A 21,376-nucleotide genomic window follows, 5' to 3' on the forward strand; every position below is an offset into this window, starting at 1 on the left:
TGGTGTGACGGTTAACTTACTCAGTGGCTCCTGAGGAAGAAGACCTGGCAATCTGCTCCCATAGAGATTATTACCAGCCAGACAACTCTAAGGAGGGGCAGTAGTATTCTGTCACATGGGGTCGCTATGCATCAAAATGGCCTCAAGGGCACCTAACAATATGACTATTAACACAAACTGGTGTCACCCTTCCACACCTCTATACATTAAAAATAATGAACAAATTGAAAAATAAAAAATGAGCCAAATGATCAGCAATTACTTCAAAACAAAGATGAGAAGGGGAGGAGGCAGGGAAAGTAGATGAATGGAAACAGAACCACCTGAGTGCAAACAGTGAGGACACTCACATCGGGAAGGGCAGGGCCAACGCCACTGAGCACCTTGTGCAGAAATTCTTGAATGGGAACCTGAACTGCCGGGTGAATCTTCACGGAAAACACAGTCAAATATTATTAAAAAATCAAACAGCAAAAAAAAGTAAAGAATTACATTCTTTGTACCATGCAGCTTCTATCACTTAACTAAGGCATTTGACTGCTAACCTGAAGGCTGGCGGTTCAAACCCACCAGCCACTCCCTGGAAGGAAGACTGGGCGATCTACTTCCTCAGTGATACCTCCTCGGATACACAAGGAGGGGTCTCTGCGAGTTAAACTGAATCGACAGGACGGCAGTGAGTTTTTTCATACATATACTTATGTCATTAATGGCCATATAAGAATTCATTGTACTACAGTGTGTTTGGCCAATTTTCTATCGAAGGACACTTGAGCTGTTTCCAACTTCAGTAACACAAACCAAGCTAAAACGAGCACCGCGCCTATCTGCTCACTTGAGCGAGTGGGACTGTAAGCTGAGTCCTCAGAAGCAGCTTCAGTATGCACACTTTTCACACTGATGGAAAATCTGTGAAAGTGTACACTCCCAACAGTGTAAAAGAGCACATGTTTGTTGACACTGGGCATTGATCCTCTAGTATCTGCTACCCTTGGCATGGAACCTGGGGCAATGAGTCAGAAGGGCCACCTGCTTGGGGCTCTGGTGGGTGCTTCCAAATGCCATTGAACATGATATAAGGCAGAGTCCAGACAACAGACAGGCACCACTCTTAACTTTCACATGAGAAATGGCTTGTAATTCTGTAACCTGTACAGTTAAATGTTGGGAGAATTGATCCTTATGGATATCTTCCCTCTGGCTACAAGAAAATAATCTTAAAGTTGACACAGAAGCTGGTTTTCAGTGACTTGAGCTACCACTTTGTTTCTGTAAGTGCGCCATGTACAGAGGGTGCACCACCCACACCGCAGCCCTGGGTCCCCACCATCGCCGGTCGAGTACAGCTCAGAAAACATTGGACGCGCCATCCACACCGCAGCCCTGGGTCCCCACCAATGCCAGTCAAGTACAGCAGCCACTTGAGTCGGCAGCGTTATCACAATCAACATAGATGACAGTGCGATTAGTCACGATGCCTCTGCTGCCAGGATTACTAGCCTCCCGTTTCCTACTAAGGAGCCCTGGTGGTGCAATTGTTACGTGCTTGACTGCTACCAAAAGGTTGGCAGTTCAAACCCACCTAGAAGCTTTCGCTAAAGAATAGACCTTCTGTAAAGACTATAGCCTAGAAAACCCTATGGGGCCGTTCTACTGTCATCTAGGGTCACTATGAGTTGGAATCAACTCCACGGCACCTAACAAGATTGCCTATTGGCACTGAGGTCAAGCCCAAGGTCATGACCAAACCAATCCCAAATCCTATCTTTGAGATTCTGTCTCCCAGAACCATTCCTGTACCAATTCAGGCAGGTATTGGTTAGAGTCCAGTCAGAAAACCACCACCACACTAGTAACCTAAACGGGAACATCCCTACCAAAGCATTACACATGAGCAAACGAGAAATGACAAAGGTAAGCAACACAACACGAGCAAATCCAGGAAGTGGCAGCTCCCTCCGGGGCTGAGGGGCAGGCTGAGGGAGGGAACTCTCCGGGGAGGCCCCATCCTCAAAGGCTGAGATTCAGACCCTGTGCGGGTGGGGATGGCTGCAGCCCATCCCGTGGGGCAGCTGGGAAGTCTGCTGGATTGCCAGAGAGAGCGAGTGCGCGCGCACCCGCAGGCAGCGGGGCTGCAGGAGCAAGTGGAGCGGCAGCTTCTCCTGCCCTGCCCTGCAGGGCCCCTCGGGCGCCCTCTACTGACACAGTTTGACATTGCACCAGGAGAAATGTGTCCCTGGTCCATGTGCAGCGGGGCAAAGCCAAGTGGCTTTGGAGCTGGTGTGCAAGTGGTGGTGGTGGATGCCACTGAGTCGATTCCAGCTCACAGAGACCCCACGTGACAGAGAAGACCTGCCCCAGAGGGTCCCCGAGGCTGTCGTGACGGGAGCAGATGGCCAGGGCTTTCTCCCGTGGACCTGCTGACTCTCGTTAGGGTCAGCAGCTGAGCACTTAACCATTATGCCGCCAGCGCTCCTCGCACCCTGGTAACTGGCACTGATACCAACTCCCTAGTGCTGACCCCCCACTCTCCCAGGACCCGTACCAAGGGGCTCTGGCTGCCTGAAGCCCCAGGGCTTCCAGGTTTTTGCATGTAAATCTCCCATTTACTTGCCAAACACAACACGAGGCATCTCAAGGCATCTGGCTGAAACAAAGCAGCAGCAGCAAAACATAACAACCTGATATATTTAGTTGCAATTTGAAACACAGATGTTTTAAAAAACCAGAAGCAGCTACCCATCACTGTCACTTCGGTGTCTCCAATTACTGCCTGACCTTTAAGGCCAAATGTGTTTCTCACACGAGTTGAGGCACCGTACAGAACATAACCTTTGCTACTGTAACCGTTTCCAAACATACCACCTGTGGCATTCATGACAATCAGTGTCACACCACCGTCACCACTGTCTCCTCTTCCCCAGAAGAAACTGCGTCCCTTCCGCAGTTAACTCCCCACTCCTCCTTCCCCCAGCTCCGGTAACCGCCTACCCGTCCTCTGTCTCTACACATCTGCCCAGCCTACACACTCCTGTAAGCACGTGTCCTTTCGTGACTGGCTTACTTCACGGAGCACCGCGTCTTCAAGGTCCATCCACGCTGCAGCACAGATCAGCGCTTCATGTCTCTCTAAGGGTGAGTTCTACTCCATGGTGTGAAAATGCCACAGTGTGTATGTGCGTCATCGTCATCTGCTGACAGACCCTGGCTGGTTTCTACCGTTTGGCTACCGTGAGTCGTGCTGCAGTGAACACTCGTGTACAAAGACTGTGTTTTTAACAGGCTCCCTGATTCTTACTGGTACCAAATTTTAACCACAATGACATTGGGTGATCAATAAAATACCTGGTGTTGAAGACTGTATCATCTAAATTAGGCAGAGCCTGTGTGGTACAGATGAAAGTGCCATACAAACACAGTGCATTTAGCGAGCTACCTGTGTACAGGGCACTGCACATCTCAGTAACACGTGAGACAAAGCACAAGCACAAAGAGAAAAAAGATCAAAGTTCGATATTTCAGAGAATTTGGCACTAAAAACTCAAAATGTTGTACCTGAGCACTCTCAGAGAAGTGGTGGCTGCATTGCGAATGAATAACGCCCCTGGGCGGCACATTTAAAAACAGCTACAAGGGAAAACTGTGGATGTATTTTACCACAGAAGCCACGGTGACACAGTGGTTAGGCTCTCAGCTGCTAATCAAAACGTCGCTGGTTCAAACCCACCAGCCATTCTGTGGGAGAAAGACCTGGTGACATGGTCCATAAGTTACAGCCTCAGAAACCCCTGGAGCAGTTCTACTCTGTCACAAGGGTCACCCATTAAGTCCGAATGGACTGGACAGCTCACAGCCATAACGATACTTTACTACAATAAAATTAACAAAGTAAAGAGAATCACAGCTCTGGGCTTCCTGGCATAAGTCAAAAAGGCAAACGTGGTGGGGGCCGAGTCCTCGCCAACTGCTCCTGGACACTGTCTCGGCGCCCCTCCCCTCCCCCGCAGCACATACATTCTGCTGACACTGGCTTAAGGAGCTCTCTGTCCTCGCGTTTCCAGAAAGAGTATAAAGGAGAAAATCAAAGTGGCAGCATCCAGGGTTTTCTATTACCCGTGTCACCAGGTATGTTTCAGGGACCCTCTTCTACACCAGCCTCTTCCTGTTGTCACCCGGACGTTTCTTTAAGGTGACCCTCCTCTACACTTAGCCTCTCCTGGGCCAGATTCTTAACACTACAGGTTTGACATGTGCCATCTGTAACATTCCCAAATATTCACTGAAGTGAGAAATGGGGGGCAACACAGGGCCCCCAAGCTGCCACGGATCTGAAGCAGGGAGAAGTCACCGTGGGAGGAAAGACCTTCAGGAAGAGGGATCGACCGGGGTCAAGAAGGCTCTGATTAGCATCTGGACTGACAGCAAGGAAAGGGAAAATTCTAGAAAGTTTTCAAGCCCAAGAAGAGCATGGTGAAAGAGCTATGTGAAGGAAATCAATCCAACAGAGGCGTGCTTGCGTTGCACAAACGGTTAAGCACTTGGCAGCCACCTGAAAGGTCAGGAGGTCAATCCACCCAGAGGTGCCTCAGAAAAAAGGTCTGATCTACTCCCAAAAACCAGCCCCTGAAAACCCAATGGCAAACACTTCTGCTCAGACACACATGGGGGACACCAGGAGTCCCAGTCAACGCAGTTGCAGCTGGTTTGTTAATTTGATGGACGTGAGAGGCAACGAACAAAGTTGGAGGATGCAAAACCATTGCCCAGGACGCACTGCCAGGCTGATGGGGACCAATCGTGGAGTCAAAAGCCTCCAAAGTCAGAACGTGAGAGGAGGTGCCGTGAGGAGGGAGGGAGGGGAGGAGCGACGGTGAGTGTGTGAGGTGCAGGGAAGACCCCCGGAGCACTTGTCAGGTGCTCCTTCAGGGCCACACAGGAGCGCACAGCCAGGGGCGACCCCCCAGCCCTGAAAAGCAGAGCCAGAACGAGGAGAACGAAAGCGCCCACAGCGGCAGGGCTGCGGCCTGGGGACCGTCCTCGGCTCACGCGGCAGAGCTCCACCAGAAGCAAGCCACCCCCGTCTTCAGGACAGGTGTTACCTTATCTCCCTCCTCAGCTCGTCTTCGGCTGCCTGATTCTCTCCGGGGCTGATCTTTGCCCTGAATTTCCTGTAACTCCCTTTGTCTTCTCTCTGCTGTCCCTGCTGACACAGCCGTTTTACTCGCTCAGCTAACGCACGCATGGAGAAGGCCAGAGGCACGATTTTCCTCCTGATCGTCACAGCTACGTCCACCAGGGGCACCGCGCTGCTCTGTGGAGTCATCACCTTTCGAGGACCGTCCGACGCCGAAGGAATTTCTTCTTGTTTAAAACGCTTTACGTGTGAGGATGAGGGGTCAGTGGGCTGTGGCAGACGCCTCCGTTCACATCCAGTACCTCCTTGGTCTACGTGGCACTCCACTGCTGAATGACAGGCCGCTTCAGGCTCTGTCTCACAAGACTCCACCTTCTCTTGTGAAACTCCGTCTTCAGGGGAGCTGGTGGCCAGGTTGCTGCTGAAGCGGCTGCCGCCCTCTGGGCTGCTGTCCCCTGCCTCTGAGCCCGCTGCGCTGCTGGCGGGCCCCGCGTCTGTCTCCATCTCCACTCTGTCCATAACATTGCGGGTGCCCTCACGTGGACCCGCCCCCACGTCCTGAGGGCTACAGGTGCTCCTGCCAGAGACAGGCTTCTGGGGGTGCAGGGTATCTGACGGGCTAGAAAATCGGCCCTTGGTTCCTGGTCCAGGAGCACCCCGTCTCGGCTCAGGAGCTCCCAGGCCCGGAGGCTGATGCCCAGCTGTGTGGTGAAGAGAAAAGGCCTCTCTCAGTCTGGAAACGGCTGCGCATCTGTCTTCTCCTCGAGTCCGGGACAAAGCGGGGTCCTCCTGCCTTTCTGGCAGAGGCCTTTCCATCTCTGTCGAGTGCCTTTTCACGATGTTCCCTGAGTAAGACACCAGTGAAGAAGAGGGTAAGGGACTGAGCAGAAGTGGGACAGAGAGCATCGCTACGGGCAACCGCACAGGTAAATACGCCAATGGTTACAGCTCAGCTGCTCCAGCAGTTCAAACCCACCGAGGTGCTTCCTGGGAGAAAGACACGGTGATCTGATACCATAAAGGTTACAGCCCAATGGCGCTTCCTCAAAAGGCTAGCAACAGACATACGTCATGACCCAGCAGTCACACTCTTAGGTTTATATCCTAGAGATTTGAGAACAGCGACATGATTAGATACATGTACACCCATGTTCACTGCAGTACCATTCACAACAGCAAAAAGATGGAAATGACCTTAGCGTACTCCGAGGGCTGAATGGATAAGCCAACTATGGTACATACACACAGTGGAATAGTAGACAGCTATAGGGAGTAACAAGGAGCCTACCAGACATCTTATGACACAGATGAATCAGGAGGGCATTGTGCTGATGAAATAAACCAAGCCCGAAAGGGCAAATATTGTATGGTCCCACTGTTATAAAAAGTCAATACATCTATACACAGAAAGCAATGTTCTTTGATAACTACCAGGGATGGCAGAGAGAAAGGGCAACTCACTTCCTAGATAAAAACCAAACCAAACTCACTGCCATCGAGCCGGATCTGACCCATAGTGACCCCTCCCTGGGTTTCCAAGGCAGTATCACTATAGAAGTAGATTGCCCAATCTTCCTTCCGAGGAGTGACTGGTGGGTTTGAACCATTAGTTAGCCTTCTGGTTAGCAGTCAAATGCCTTAAGTGCTACGCCACCAGAGCTCACTTCCTAGATAGCAGACACTTATTTTTGGTGATGGGAAAAGCAATACCAAATACAAGTGAGGTGTGTACAACATGACCAAAGAAAAAACACACTTTTCACACAAATAACACACACGTTATACTTCTTGGCCAAGCGTCCCCTCCCCTCAAGGTGTAAATTTTTAACATGTTGCTGTAAAAAAATTAGCATAGTGTGGTTATGAAAACATCTCGGGGGAGGACAGAGTTGCCAAAAAACATAACTCGCATGTTATTTGCATAAAAATGCATAGACAATTTTGCAAAAGGAGTAATAACCACCAAGAAATATGTGTGTGGTTACACAGGTAGGAATGTATGCATATGTATGCACAGGAAGGCATATGTAAGTGTGTGTACAGGTGTGCACAGGTGTATCTGTAGGCATATGCATATACATGTTCCTGTGTGCTACATATACATCCATATGCATAATAAAGCACACGGGGGTTACGGAGACTTCCTAGACATACCCAGAAAGCACATGGGATTGGTTTACTGAGTTAAAAGGCTTAGGACCATAGTCTCATGGGACAGCCTAGTCAACTGGCATGAAAAAGATTTATTTATCTTTTTACTGATATTTAATGAGTAGCTTTATTTTCTTTGTAATAAGGTGTTTTGTTTAAATTTTTTTTTTTGTGATTGGGGGAAAGCTTACAGAGCAAATTTACCTTCCATACAGCAGCTCATAGACATTTTGTCTCATGACATTGGCTGCAGTTCCCCACAATGTAACAGCTCTCTTCCTACTTCCTCCCCAAAATTATCTCTTCCCTATGTCCTTCCCTCCCATGCACTCCTGCCCCCCAAGTTATCTCCATGTGCAAACACTGCTCTTCTGCTCCCCCACAATTGATCACTCCAAGGAATGTATCTATCTGTTCACCCCATATGCCTGTCTGTTACTGGGCTGGAAGCTATAGCAATGAGTTCAATTCCAGACCTGAAGGGTAACTAGGGACCAGTCTCAGGGGTCTCACCAGGCTGTATCAGACCAGCAAACCTTTTTTTTTTTTTTTTTGAGTTCTGTTCCACATTGTTCTCCCACTTTATTCCAGATCTCCTGTACCGATCCACCTCCAAGTGGTTGACAGTGGCAGCCGACCAACATCATGGTCTCACGGTCACAGAAGGTGAGGATTGCATGGTCTACCAGTCCCTTGGACTAACTGTTTCCATGTATCTTTGGTTTTCTTCATTCTTCTTTGCTTTGGACAAGAACAGACCCATCATTGCATCTAAATGGCCGCTTATAAGCTTTTAAGACCCCCAGTCGCTACTCGCCAAAGTAGGATGTGGAATACTGTTTTTGTGCAGTATGTTACAATTGGCATAACAAAGTTTTAAAACTAACCTTCTACACCTTAGTTTGGTGAATAGCATCTGGGGTCTGAAAAGTTTGTGAGTAGTCATCTAAGATACAACTACTGGTCTCCACTCCTCCAGTACAAAAGAGAAGGAAGGAAACCAAAGACTCGAGGAAAAAACTAGTCCATAGGACTAAGAGCCCACACGAACCGTGGCCATCTAACCTGAGGCCAGAAGAACTAGATGCTGCCCAGCCACCACTACCAACTGTCCCAACCAGGTCACAATTGAAGGTTTCAGATACAGCGGGAGAAAAATGTAGAACACTGATTTTCTGACTAATTGAGACCAGAACCCTTAAGATCACTGCCCTAAGATCCTCCTTGAATTCTGCACTGGAGCTACTCCTGGAGATCACTTTTCAGCCAAATAAGAGACTGGCTTGTAAAACAAGCAATACCACCCATGAGTAATGTGTCCCTTCAACAATCAACTATATGAGACCAACAGTCAACATTCACCCAAAAGCAAAGATGAGAAGGCAAGGAAGGGAAGCTAGATCAAAGGAAACAGAACAAACAGAATGGCAATGATGGGATGGAGCAATCTGTGTAAAAGCTGCTACAGTAGAACTGAATCTGCTGTGTGAACTTTCACCAAAAACGCAATAAGGAAAAAAAAAAAAAAAGACCAGAGACCAGAAAACCCTACCTGGCAAACCTATTCTGTCACATGGGATCACGGTGTGTCAAAATTAACAGCAACACAAATGCATTTTTTGTTTGTAATTCTATTTTTCTCCTATGTGATTTGAAAAACTAATAAAGCATTAATTATAAATCTAAATCTGTGTTGACAGGCACATAGTGTACAAAGACATAATTTATGCAGAGAGGAAGGCAGGAGGAAAGAATTATGTAGGAACAAACTTTTTGTCTATGACTGAAATTGAGTTGGTACTAATCAAAACAAGATTATCATGTTAATTGTAATCCCCTAGCAACCACAAAGGAAGTAACTCAAAGACACATAATAAAGGAGATGACAAAGGGGTTAAGAACCCAGCCACTGTGCACATCTGCTCGAGCTTATGTCTACTATTTACAGTGCAGAGAAGGAGGCACCATTAAGGCCGAGACAGACAGCACTGCATATCCTGCGTGCCTCTTTTTTCCTTCCCACCATTGTTTTAATTTTATGGCTTTTTTAAAACAATCATTTCTTTTCATTTTGTTGTTGACAATGTACACAGCAAAACATGCACACATCCAAGTTTCCACACGTACAATTCAATGACTGATCACATCCAAGTTTCCACACGTACAATTCAGTGACTGATCACATCCAAGTTTCCACACGTACAATTCAGTGACTGATCACATCCACGTTATGCAGCCCTCCTCACCCTCCTTTTCTGAATGGTTCCTCCACCATTAACATGAACTCACTGCCCCTACGTTCCTTCTCTAACCTTCAAGTTGCTGTTGTCAATTTGATCCTTCAAAGAGCACTGTGCTCAAGGCAGACCTCTTTCACTAGTTAAGATAAACCTGTGAGAGTCAGAACCTGTGTAAGACAGAAACCTGCCAGAGAAGGAAAACAGTATCTCCCACTAAAATGAGTGACAGGCAAGTGGCAAGACTGTACCATGTCAAAGGTGGAAAACTTGTGAGGCCGAGAAAAATAGGGTAGTCACATTGCATTCTGACTCTCACAGGTTTCATTGTAGTTGATTTAAAGAAGACTTTGGGGGATATCTTTGGTTTAAGATTTTAAGTTTAAAGATGGTATCAGGTATTTTGGGAAGTTCATCCAGCCTCAATGGCTCTGGAAAGTCTAGAGTCCATAAGAATTTGGAATTCTGTTCCATAGTTTTACCCCTTTTGATCAAGATTCTTCGATAGGATCTAGGATCAAAACATTCAGTAATGATAGCTGGGCACCATCTGGTTCTGGTCTCTTGGGGCAATTACCCACACATTCCATTTCTTCCTTCTATTCTTTTTTTTTTTTTTAATTTTGATTGAGTGAAAGTTTACAGAGCAAATTCAATTTCCATACCAGCAGTTCATACATATTTTGTTTCATGACAGTGACTGCAATTCCCCACAATAGGTAACAGCTCTCTTCCTACTTCCTCCCTATAGTTACCTCTTCCCTGTGTCCTTTTTCCTATGCATTCCTGCCTCCTGAGCCATCTCCCTGTGCAAACACTGCCATGATTGAGCATTCTAAGGAGTGTATCTACCTGATGTAAATGTTCACCTTCTATGTCTGTCTATTGTGGCTGGAAGTCACAGGAGTGAATTTAATTCCAAGCCTGAGGGTAGCCAGGGGCCATAGTCTCAGGGGTCTCACCAGCCTATCAGACCACTAAACCTGGTCTTTTTTATGATTTTGAGTTTTGTCCCACATCGTTCTCCCACTCTATCCAGCATCTCCTACACTGATCCCTTTCTGAGTGGCTGACAGTGGTAGCTGAGCACCACCTAGTTCTTCTGGTCTCATGGTCACATAAGCTGAGGTTCACATGGTCCACTACTCCGTTGGACTAATTGTTTCCATGCATCTTTGGTTTTTTCATTCTTCTTTGCTCTGGATGAGGAGAGACCCATCATTGCTTCTAGATGGCTGCTTGAAAGCTTTTAAGACCCCAGTTGCTACTTAGCAAAGTAGGAGGAGGAACAATGATTTGTGGAGTGTGTGGGGCCAGTTGAGCTTGATGTCCCCTGCGACCAAGGTCCCGACCGAGCCCACAGGTCCAACAACTTGCTCCATCTGTGTGGCTACTGTGGCTAAGAAGTTATCAAAACTTTGCCCTCCATTAGTTCTAGTAACATGGACATTCTTACAGTACATACAAATATGTATGTACAGATATCGTCTGCCAGCCTCATATGTGGTCATGGGTATGTTCCCTTTTGTCTACACACACCTGATCATTCTGCCTGTCTACTTATCTACTTATCTGTAGATAATGTTTATTATCTCTGATAACTCAGTGCTGTGTATGTAAAAGAGCTTATCTTTGTTGTCTGTACCTCTAGTGCACCGCTCTCTGTCCTCCTCTTCCTTAGTGTTATTGTGTTGGTCACTGCCTTTCCCTTCACCGAAATCAATACCTGTCTCTATCCACCTAGCAGACAGATGATATTTGTCAGTATCTACTCATCCCTGCCCAAAAGAGATTTTGTTCCATGTGGAAAAACTTTATCTTGGAAAAAATAAGGACAGTATCATGAAATAGCTAAAGGCTGAAGCAGCTGTTTATATACTTGTAGTTTACTAACCTTCAATATTCAACAGTGGCTGCTGATTGACATTAAGTTTGTTTGCATCATTGTCAAACATTCCGATCAGAGAGGTCTTTAAAATTGCCAACAAAAGCTTCTCCTCTTGCAGGAAAATTTGCCTTTTATCCGGGGTAACATTGATATCCACACATTCTAAGGCCAAAAAGAAAAGACACGATTACATTTAAATCAACAATAGAACTGTCCCATGTGTTCTTAACAAAAGTAATATTAAAAACATTACAGCACCTAGATTAATATCCATAGGCTATAAAATTAGCTTTCAAATGAACAAGGAAAAGATGGACAATTTTTTAAGTAGACAAAATATATAAGGATTTGAATACTTGAATTGCAAAAAAATATATTAAAAAAAATCTCACTACCGTTGAGTCAATTTGACTCATAGTGACCCCTTGTTGGCTTTCCAAGGTGGTATCACTATGGAAGTAAATTGCCCAATCTTCCTTCTGAGAAGTGGCTTGTGGGTTTGAACCTCCAGCCTTCTGGTTAGCAGTCAAATGCCTTAGGAATAATAAATACATAAAAATGTATTCTAAAAGAAAACTACAAACTAAAGTGAAATATATTTCTCACCCTTGCATTCAGTTTTAAAATTCTAATACCTAGTCCATTGTTGGTAGCTGTGTAAGCTGGTACAACTCGTCTAGAATGTAATTAAAAAAAGTCTGAAAAATGATGACATTCACTGATCCAATAATTGAACTAGGAATTTGGTTTACGTAGATAATCAAAGATACAGATGGTGACTTAATTATAAGAACAGTACATATACTTAAAAAAAACTGCAAATTTAAGTATCCAAAAAGAATGTAAAACTCAAGGTTTTTTATTCCCCAGAATGGAATATAATACAGCTATTAAAGTGTTCCTGAATAATTTTTAGTAACAAAGGAGAAGAAAACGTTCATGTCTAAAGATAAAGAACATGATACAGAATTACTCAAAATTACTGTCACCCCAAAGAAGGTGTGCGTGTGTGTCTATTTAAGGTGCACATATGTAAGTACTTAGAAAAAGTCTTGGATGTCAATAAACCAAAATTTTAAGTTACTGCTAATGAACAATAGTACTTTTATAATCAGAAAAAAACATGTCTCTATGAAATAAAATTATTTTCAAAATCAGAGAAGGCACTTTAGCCTTACAGAATTTCATGGTATTTTTCTATTTTCTCCCATGGTTGACATGAAAAAAAAAATCACATTTTCCTAATAATAAAACTAGCACACTTTCCAGAAGAAAGCAGGAAAGTCTAAATAAAGAATAAAATGACTTTGCCATAGGTTGTTATTACAAGTTTCTCACCAGCCACAGCCTAGCTCCAGCCACTGCCCAGCACTATGATTCATTTTCTCTTTCAGAAATAAATGACCAGAAAAAATGATCACTAACTTTATATGGAAAGGAAAGAGACCTCGGATAAGCAAAGCACTACTGAAGAAGAAAAACAAAGTAGGAGGTCTCACATTGCCGGATCTCAAAACCTACTATACAGCCACAGTAGTCAAAACTGCCTGGTATTGGTTCAATGACAGATACATAGACCAATGGAATAGAATTGAGTACCCAGATATAGATCCATCGACCTATAGTCAGCTGATCTTTGACAAAGGCCCCAAATCCATTAAGTGGGGAAGAGAATGTTTGTTTAATAAATGGTGCTGGCAAAACTGGAGATCCATTTGCAGAAAAATGAAACAAGATCTGTACCTCACACCACACACAAAAACAAACTCCAGATGGATCAAAGACTTAAATGTGAAACCTAGAACTATACAGTTTCTCAAGGAAAATTTAGGCTCAAACTTAAGGGCCCTAATATTTGGTATAAATAGACTACCAAGCATAATTCAAAATGCACCAACAGCAGAAGAGAAGCCAGATGATTGGGACCTTCTAAAAATTAAATGTTTATGTGCTTCCAAAGACTTCTCCAAAAGAGTCAAAAGAGAACCTACAGATTGGGAAAAAATATTTGGTAATAACATATCTGACAAGGGACTTATCTCTAGAATTTATAGAACACTCCAACACCTCAATAACAAAAAGACAAACAATCCAATTAAAAAATAGGCAAAAGACATGAACAGACACTTCACCAAAGAAGACCTTCAGGTAGCTAATAAACACATGAAAAGATGTTCATGAACATTAGCCATTAGAAAGCTACAAGTCAAAACTACACTGAGATACCATCTGCCCCAGCAATAATGGCATGGATCAAAAAAACAGAACAACAAACAGCGGTAAGGCTTTGGGGAGACTGGAACTCTTGCACACTGCCAGTGGGACTGCAAAATGATACAACCACTACGGAAAACCGTATGGCACTTCTTTGAAAAGCTGAAAATAGAAATACCGTATGATCCATGTGAGACTGAGGAATGGATAACCAAACTTTGGTACATTCACACAATGGAATACTATGCAACGCTAAAGAATAATGTAGAATCTGCAGAACACCGCATAACGTGGATGAACTTGGAGGACATTATGCTGAGCGAAATAAGTCAGTCACAAAAGGACAAATATTGTATTAGTCCGTTATTGTAAAAGTTAAGGAAAGGTTTATATATTGGAGGACATTTTCTTTGTTGGTTACCAGGGGTGGGAGGGAAGGGGAGGGAATGCTGTTAGATAGATAGAGATAAATATTGATTTGGGTGAAGAGAAGGGCAATGTACCAAATGTGAGTGACCAATATGGCAGCACTGAGGATGAGAAAGACAGAGAGAGTTACATGGGCAGTACAAACAACAAATATGAACCCCTTTGCAAATACAATACTGAGTTGTCAATGAAAGCAAACATGGGTATAGGGATGGATAGATGGGTGAACAAGCTAAACAATTATGTATGTCTAAATGGAGAGTGTATCCAAGATCATATACAGGGTTGGCAGACAATGGGCCTCTCAGGGTGCAGAAGAGTATGAAGCGATGGACACTGGGAGGAGGTAACTATGGGGAGGAAGTGGGAGGGGAGCTGCTGCATTGTAAATTTTGGTCAATGACATGAGACAAAGTATATGTGAACTGCTGTATGAAAAGTGAATTTACTCTGTAAATCTTCACCCAAATCCTAAAAAAAAAAAAAAAAAAGAAATAAATGACCAATTTTATTGCAATCTCAGTGGAACTCACCTGAATCAACAGAAATATTCAGAACAACAACCGGATACTGGTGCCGATTGTACATGTGATAGACCTCGTTCACAAGTCTGGAGACCTACAACATGCAGGGAGTAGACAAGACTAAGTGAAGACTTCCTCCAACCTTCTGACAACATGCTACTATAACCAACCACCAAAGGGATATGTTTGTTAACAGCTTTCAACTCCCCAAATAAACCCACTGCTGTCAAGTCTACTCTGATTCACAGTGACCCCATGTGACAGAGTAGAACTGCCCCATGGTTCCCCAGGCTGTCATCTCAACAGGAGCAAATCACCGGGTCTTTTATCCTGCAGAGCAGCTGGTGGGTTTGAACTGCTGACTCTTTGGTTAGCAGCTGAGTGCTTAAGCACTGCACTTCCAGGGCTCCTTTCTAACAGTTTTACTGAGGTATCATTGACATACAATAAACTGCTCATATTCAAAAAGTATAATTTGATATGTTCTGACATATACATTTATATAATGGTGAGACTGTCTTCAACGTCAAGAGAATGAACCCATCTACCAACTCAAACAGTTTCCTCCTGTCCCTTGGGACTCCTGATCCTTTCCAACCTAACTTGCTCTTGAAGACATTTCAGTAACATGTAAGAGCAGGCTGAAATTTCTTAAAACACATTCAAATGTACATAGAGATGTATTTATGTGACTTGAAAGAGATTATTAAATGGCATTACTGATAAACCATCAAATCCACACTAATTATAACACAGGTTAGCAAATTTAGAAGTTGAACCACATCTGGTCAACAGAAGTGAATTTTAAAGTGTCACTGGAAAACAGAAGACAGCAGTAAGGTCCACTGTTGCTGATGATGCAGAGTTAAAACTGACCCCCCAAAAGCACATAGAACCATATCAAGAAACCAGCTTAACTCCGAGGTAAAAGTAATGTGGGCTCTTAATTTCCTGGAAAATGAACAGAAGGATACATGTAATTGAAACAACTGTAGAGTAGATGCCACGGATTGAACTGTGTCCCCAAAATTCTGGGTTAAGTCCTAAGCCCTGCAACTGTGGTTATAATCCCATTTGAGAATGGATTTTCTTTGTTATGTCAGTATGATGGTATTACTGTAGACTGTATCTTAAATCAATCTATTCTGAGATACAAATGAGCAAATTAAGCAAGCCGAGCTGGAGGAAGACAGACGCCCGGCCATGTGAAGATTACCAAGGTACCATGGGACAGAACTGAGAAAAAGACAAGACCTTCTCCCTGAGCTCCCACCCTGAGTTCAGACGTCCAGCCTCCAAAACCATAAGAAAATAAATTTCCATTCATGAAAGCCACCCACTTGTAGAGCAGCGCTAGATAACTAAGACAGTAAACGTCTAAAAATGCCTAAAACAAGATAATTTTAAAATGCTTCTAAGTTGAAGCTCCATATAAGTTGCCTGTATCAGCAAAGGTTATTACATAATGAAGAAATAAAAAGTTAAACCCAGAAGTAAATCCATCTACCTATGGACAGCAGATCTTCAATAAAGTCCATTAAATAGGGAAAGAAACTATCTCTTTCATAAATGGTGCTAGCAAAACTGGATATCCATTTGCGGGATCCCTACCTCACACCATACACAAAAACTAATTCATAATGGATCAAAGACCTAAACTAAAACCATAAAGTTCATGGAACAAACATGAGAAGCCCTAATTTATGGCATAAATAGACTATAAAAACACAACTAAAACTGCACACACAACTGAACATAAACTAGATAAATGGGACTTCCTAAAAATTAAATCTCATACTCATTAAAATACTTCATCAAAAGAATAAAAAGAGAACCTACAGACTGGGAAAAAATTTGTCAATGATTTATCTGACTAACACCTCATCGCTAAAATTCAATACCTCAACAAAAGAAGGACTAACAATTCCATTAAAAAATAGGCAAAGGACATGAACAGACACTTCACCAAAGAAGACCTTCAGGTAGCTAATAAACACATGAAAAGATGTTCATGAACATTAGCCATTAGAAAGCTACAAGTCAAAACTACACTGAGATACCATCTGCCCCAGCAATAATGGCATGGATCAAAAAAACAGAACAACAAACAGCGGTAAGGCTTTGGGGAGACTGGAACTCTTGCACACTGCCAGTGGGACTGCAAAATGATACAACCACTACGGAAAACCGTATGGCACTTCTTTGAAAAGCTGAAAATAGAAATACCGTATGATCCATGTGAGAGAACTAATTCGTTTATTAAAGCCATTACCTTGTGGTATCTGTTATAGCAGCACTAGATAACTAAGATAACTGCCCTAAGATACCTTCTGACTTGAAACTGGAGACACTCCAGGAGACTACCTTTCAGCCAATTAATAGACAGCCTAGTCAAACAAGCAGTGACATCAGAAAAGTGCGCTCCTTAGAACAATCAACGGTACAAGACCAAAAGGGCAACATTTGCCCAAAACCAAAGATGAGAAGGCAGGGGGAGACAGGGAAACCAGACGAATGGAAACACGGAACCGAGGGAGGAAACAGGGAGAGTGCTCACAAGTGTGAGGGTTGTAACCAATCTGTGTATGAATCACTAATTAGAGTACTATGTAAACTTTCACCTACAGCACAATAAAATGTTAAAAAAAAAGGGGAGAAAAAAAAAACCCACTAAAGCCAAAAAGAAAAACACTAATACAAAAGAGAATGTTTTTAGATACCTTTGCTGGGTCGCAAGGCCGCCGATTGATAAAGAAAAATTGTCTCTCAGTTGAACTCCTTCCAACACCGTGAGCGCAGTGTGAAATGAAACCTGAGATACTAGTCAATGTCAATATGATAAGGGCAGGATTTCAGAGTGAAAAGGATTAGAAACATGTATCATATGGCATGCTCTTAGAAGAAAATGAAATAAAAACACAACACCTGTTGACATGCTACTGAATACACGCAGCCCCCGACTTATGACATATTTGAGTTATCACAAACCACACTTACAACCATCTGTTTTGGGGATTTTTGTCCATCTTATCATGACAGGTAGTCCTCAACTTATGATGGAGTCAATTTACAATAAATCACACTTACAACTACTCACTGGCTTTTTTTTTTTTTTGGTACATCTTATCTTAATAGTATATGCTACATACAGTGTAGTATTGCAAGAAAAAATGCTAGACAGGAATTTTCTCGGCAGCAATCTACTTACCAAAACAACTGCTGCTGAGCTTCAGGCCACGGCAGACCGTACTCTTCGCAAATGGGTTCACTAGGCGGCAGCTGAACAAAAGCAATGAGGCTCTGCAACTGAAGAAACCAAGATGCACAGTTACTTCCTGATGAAGACGGAGTGAACCTAACTTCAGAAAGGAGGGTTTGTGTTCTTTCCTAGGCACACCGTCCACACTGAGAACTCCAAGAAACTCAAAGCATCGGGGTGACTGCTTTCTCAAATGATCTATGTATACAGGGATTTATTAAAAAGATGAAACACTTGAGCTCCTACTTATTCATAATCAACACTTTGCCCAAAATACTTTATAATTTTTTCAAATAGAAAGTAAAAGAATGCATTATTTTGTTCTCTGCAAGAATAAAATGACAAACGTGCAGCTTTCAAACATTAAGTAATTTTTGTGACAGGTATGTGTTAACAGAAATCAAGTCTTGGATTTTATCCTCTAATTATCGCTCCTTGGAAAGGACAAGAAAGAAAATCTTGCCATAATCACGAGGGCAGTGAGATATTTTTCAGTAACTCGCCACTACTACCTGCTTCTGCCCAAACACAGATCCAATATTTTCCTTGATGCTGGAGTTTCCGCTTGTGCAAACCACAGGCTGCCGTCTTCCTTGTCCAACCTGATTGGTGCAACTGAAACGGATGCCTGCAGAAATGATACAGTACGCCTGCAAGACCTGGACCATTCTGGCATACTCCTGTAAAAACGACACAAACACAACACTCTACATTACTTCAATCTGACAAGAACTGCATGATTCAAAATGTCCCATCCAAAGTTAAAAACAGCACAAAGGACTTTACCAGGAAAGAAAGTTGCTAGCTCCAGGTTTAACACTTCTTCTGATTATTAAAAAACGTATGTTCAATGCAGAATATGTACAGGACGGAAGAGTGTGAGGAAGACAGCAGAAAGCACAAATGTTCTCACATCCAAGGACAATACTAACATTTACGTGTCTACTCTTCCAGCCTTTTTCCTATGCAAATGTAGGCCCATTGCTCTTGTTTTTATAAAACTGATTACATAGTATAGACAGTTTTATATTCTGCTTTTTACCAAAAAAAATTATACATCCAGCCACATTTTAACTGTTCTGTTTTCACAGAAACTCATGAAGATTGTAATAGTTCATTTTTTTGGGAAACAAGATAAAATAATCTTATTGAAAAATAAAGATTAGATCCAAAAATAACGTTATATCTTAAAGGACTCATTATCTGTACTAGAGCACTTAAAAAACACTATGATTATTTTCAAGGAAAGAAAAGGATAAACCATCCTATAGTTAAGACTTTGATGGGACTTCTCAAAAGATTAATGGAAGAGAATCAACTGACAAGACTTAGCAGCTCTTTTACAACATTATGTACAACCCACCATCAACACTCTTACCTTTTTAATATTCTTCTGAAATTCCTTATGGCGCACAGGTAGTGTGTAAAATAACTGCTGTACGCTGACCGTGGTCCCTCTTGGCCGTGGGTAAGGGGTTTTCTGAACAATTTTCCCATTGTGATCAAATACCAATCGAGTCCCAACCTTTGCAGTCGTGTGACAGGTAGAAATAGTTACATCACTGCAAGAAAACACCAGGTGTGGGATGTTCAGTTAGAGACTCACAGATGTCAACCGTCACAAACCCATATTCTTATGTCCCTTTCTCTCAAAACTCTCCTAGCAACAAGACGATGATCCTTCAGAAATAATCACCAAAGTTTAAATGGGTGAAGACCCAAAACCAAACTCACTGCCGTGGAGTTGATTCTAACTCATAGCAACCCTACAGGACAGAGTAGAACTGCCCCATAGGGTTTCCAAGGCTGTCAATCTTTATGGAAGCAAAGCCCAAAAAACCAAACCCGCAACAAGCGAGTCGACTCCAACTCACAGGCCTCCTAAAGGACAGAGCAGAACTGCCCCAGAGGGTTTCTACAGCCATCAATCTTTACAGATGTCACATCATTCTCCTGTGGAGTGGCTGGTGGGTTTGAACTACCAATCTTTTGGTTAATAGCCGAAAGCTTTAACCACCGCACCACCAGAGTTCCTAACATGGGCAAAGCGTCATCATAAAATCTAAGGTTTACCTTCTAATAGAGTAAGACACAGAATTCTAGAAACTCTCTGCTTTGACACAACTTTGGTATTTATTTTTTGTTTGAACTGAAAAACAATGAAGGATCTCAAAACTTATATTTTCAAGAATAAAGATTTATTTCTCAGCTTCCTTACTGCTGTTCTAATAAAATTTTAAAGAAAGGATTCAAAGATATCATAGTTCAAATAAATACTTATAAAAATTTAGAATTTGTTTTGTAAACTAAATAAGTGGATTTTTAAAATTTTTTCCCTAAAAATTGAAAATAAAACCAATGATACTAAAACTAGTTGCCAGAGTCAGTTTTGACTCACAGCAACCCCATGTGCATCAGAATAGAGCTGTGCTCCACAGGGTTTTCAACAGCTGGGATTTTTGTTTGTTTGTTTGTTTTTTAAAATAGACTGCCAGGCCTTTCTTTCAAGCCATCTCTGGATGGACTCGAACCTCCAAACTTTTGGTCAGCAGCCGAGCACTTAACCATCCGCACCACCCAGGGGCTCTGAAAGCCACCTGTAATGTATTATCTATATGTTATTTAAAAATTGACAAGTGACTGTTTTAAAAACAGTAACCTTTTTTTTTGTTTGTTTGTTTAAGTAACACTTTCACTGGACTTACATTTCAGAAGTATTAGCACTCAGACTGGTAGTGAGATAAAACAGAATTCAGAATTTAGAAAACATTCAGATTAAAAAGTGTAAACAATAATGATTCCAGCCATACTTTCCAATATTTTCAGAGGGATTTTTAGGAAGGGTCAAATCAATGGATGAAAACATTGCATCACCTCAGTGCACAAAGTGAGCTCAGAGCTTCCCCCCGAAAGCCAAATGTTTCAACATGAGTTAGATCAGCAAATTCTTGAATCTTAGAAGTATGATGTTTCAAAGCTGAAAGAGAGATGTAAAATAAGGGCCAAGATAGCTACAGTAATCTAGCAATGAATGCACACAATGTCTCCCAAAGTAACTGATTTTAAAGGCTGTGTTGTGTGTTCTAAGACAGTGTTAATTACAATTCTAAGATACTCTGCAAGAAATCTAATAACCAAAATATATATAAAACTTTGACAACAACAAAAAAGACAACCCAATCATAAAATGGGCAAAGGACTTGAATAGACATTTCACCAAAGGGGAAAAAAAAAAAAAACTAAACCCACTGCCATCAAGTTGATTCCAACTCATAGCCACCCCCACTGGGTTTCCAAAGCGGTAAATCTTTATGGAGGTAGATTGCCCCATCTTCCTTCTATGGAGCGGCTGATGGGTTTGAACCCCCTACCTTCTGGTCAGCAGTCAAATGCCTTAGGCACTGTGCTACCAGAGCTCCTTCCAAAGAAAACAACTGGCCACCAAACACATGAAAAGATGCTCAATGTCATTGGCCATCAGAGAGATGGAAATCAAGACCACATGAGGTATCATTTCAATCCCACTAGGGAGTTCTGGTA

General features: G+C 42.8%; 1 protein-coding gene across 1 annotated transcript in view; it reads right to left on the reverse strand.

Annotated features, from left to right (window-relative positions):
- The window catches only part of PMS2 (PMS1 homolog 2, mismatch repair system component), a 36,625-nt gene that overhangs the window by 10,578 nt on the left and 4,671 nt on the right, over positions 1-21,376 (reverse strand). The window contains exons 4-11 of the mRNA XM_007942671.2: positions 20,711-20,813; positions 19,215-19,398; positions 18,349-18,516; positions 17,786-17,883; positions 17,298-17,397; positions 14,587-14,671; positions 11,417-11,572; positions 5,100-5,979 (exon numbers count right to left, since the gene is read on the reverse strand). Coding sequence (XP_007940862.1) covers positions 5,100-5,979; positions 11,417-11,572; positions 14,587-14,671; positions 17,298-17,397; positions 17,786-17,883; positions 18,349-18,516; positions 19,215-19,398; positions 20,711-20,813 — 1,774 coding nt within the window. The remainder of the gene's footprint in view (positions 1-5,099; positions 5,980-11,416; positions 11,573-14,586; positions 14,672-17,297; positions 17,398-17,785; positions 17,884-18,348; positions 18,517-19,214; positions 19,399-20,710; positions 20,814-21,376) is intronic.

Source organism: Orycteropus afer, unplaced genomic scaffold, assembly GCF_000298275.1.
Source record: "Orycteropus afer afer isolate SDZICR_OR568_19922 unplaced genomic scaffold, OryAfe1.0 scaffold00006, whole genome shotgun sequence".
Classification (NCBI taxonomy): domain Eukaryota; kingdom Metazoa; phylum Chordata; class Mammalia; order Tubulidentata; family Orycteropodidae; genus Orycteropus; species Orycteropus afer.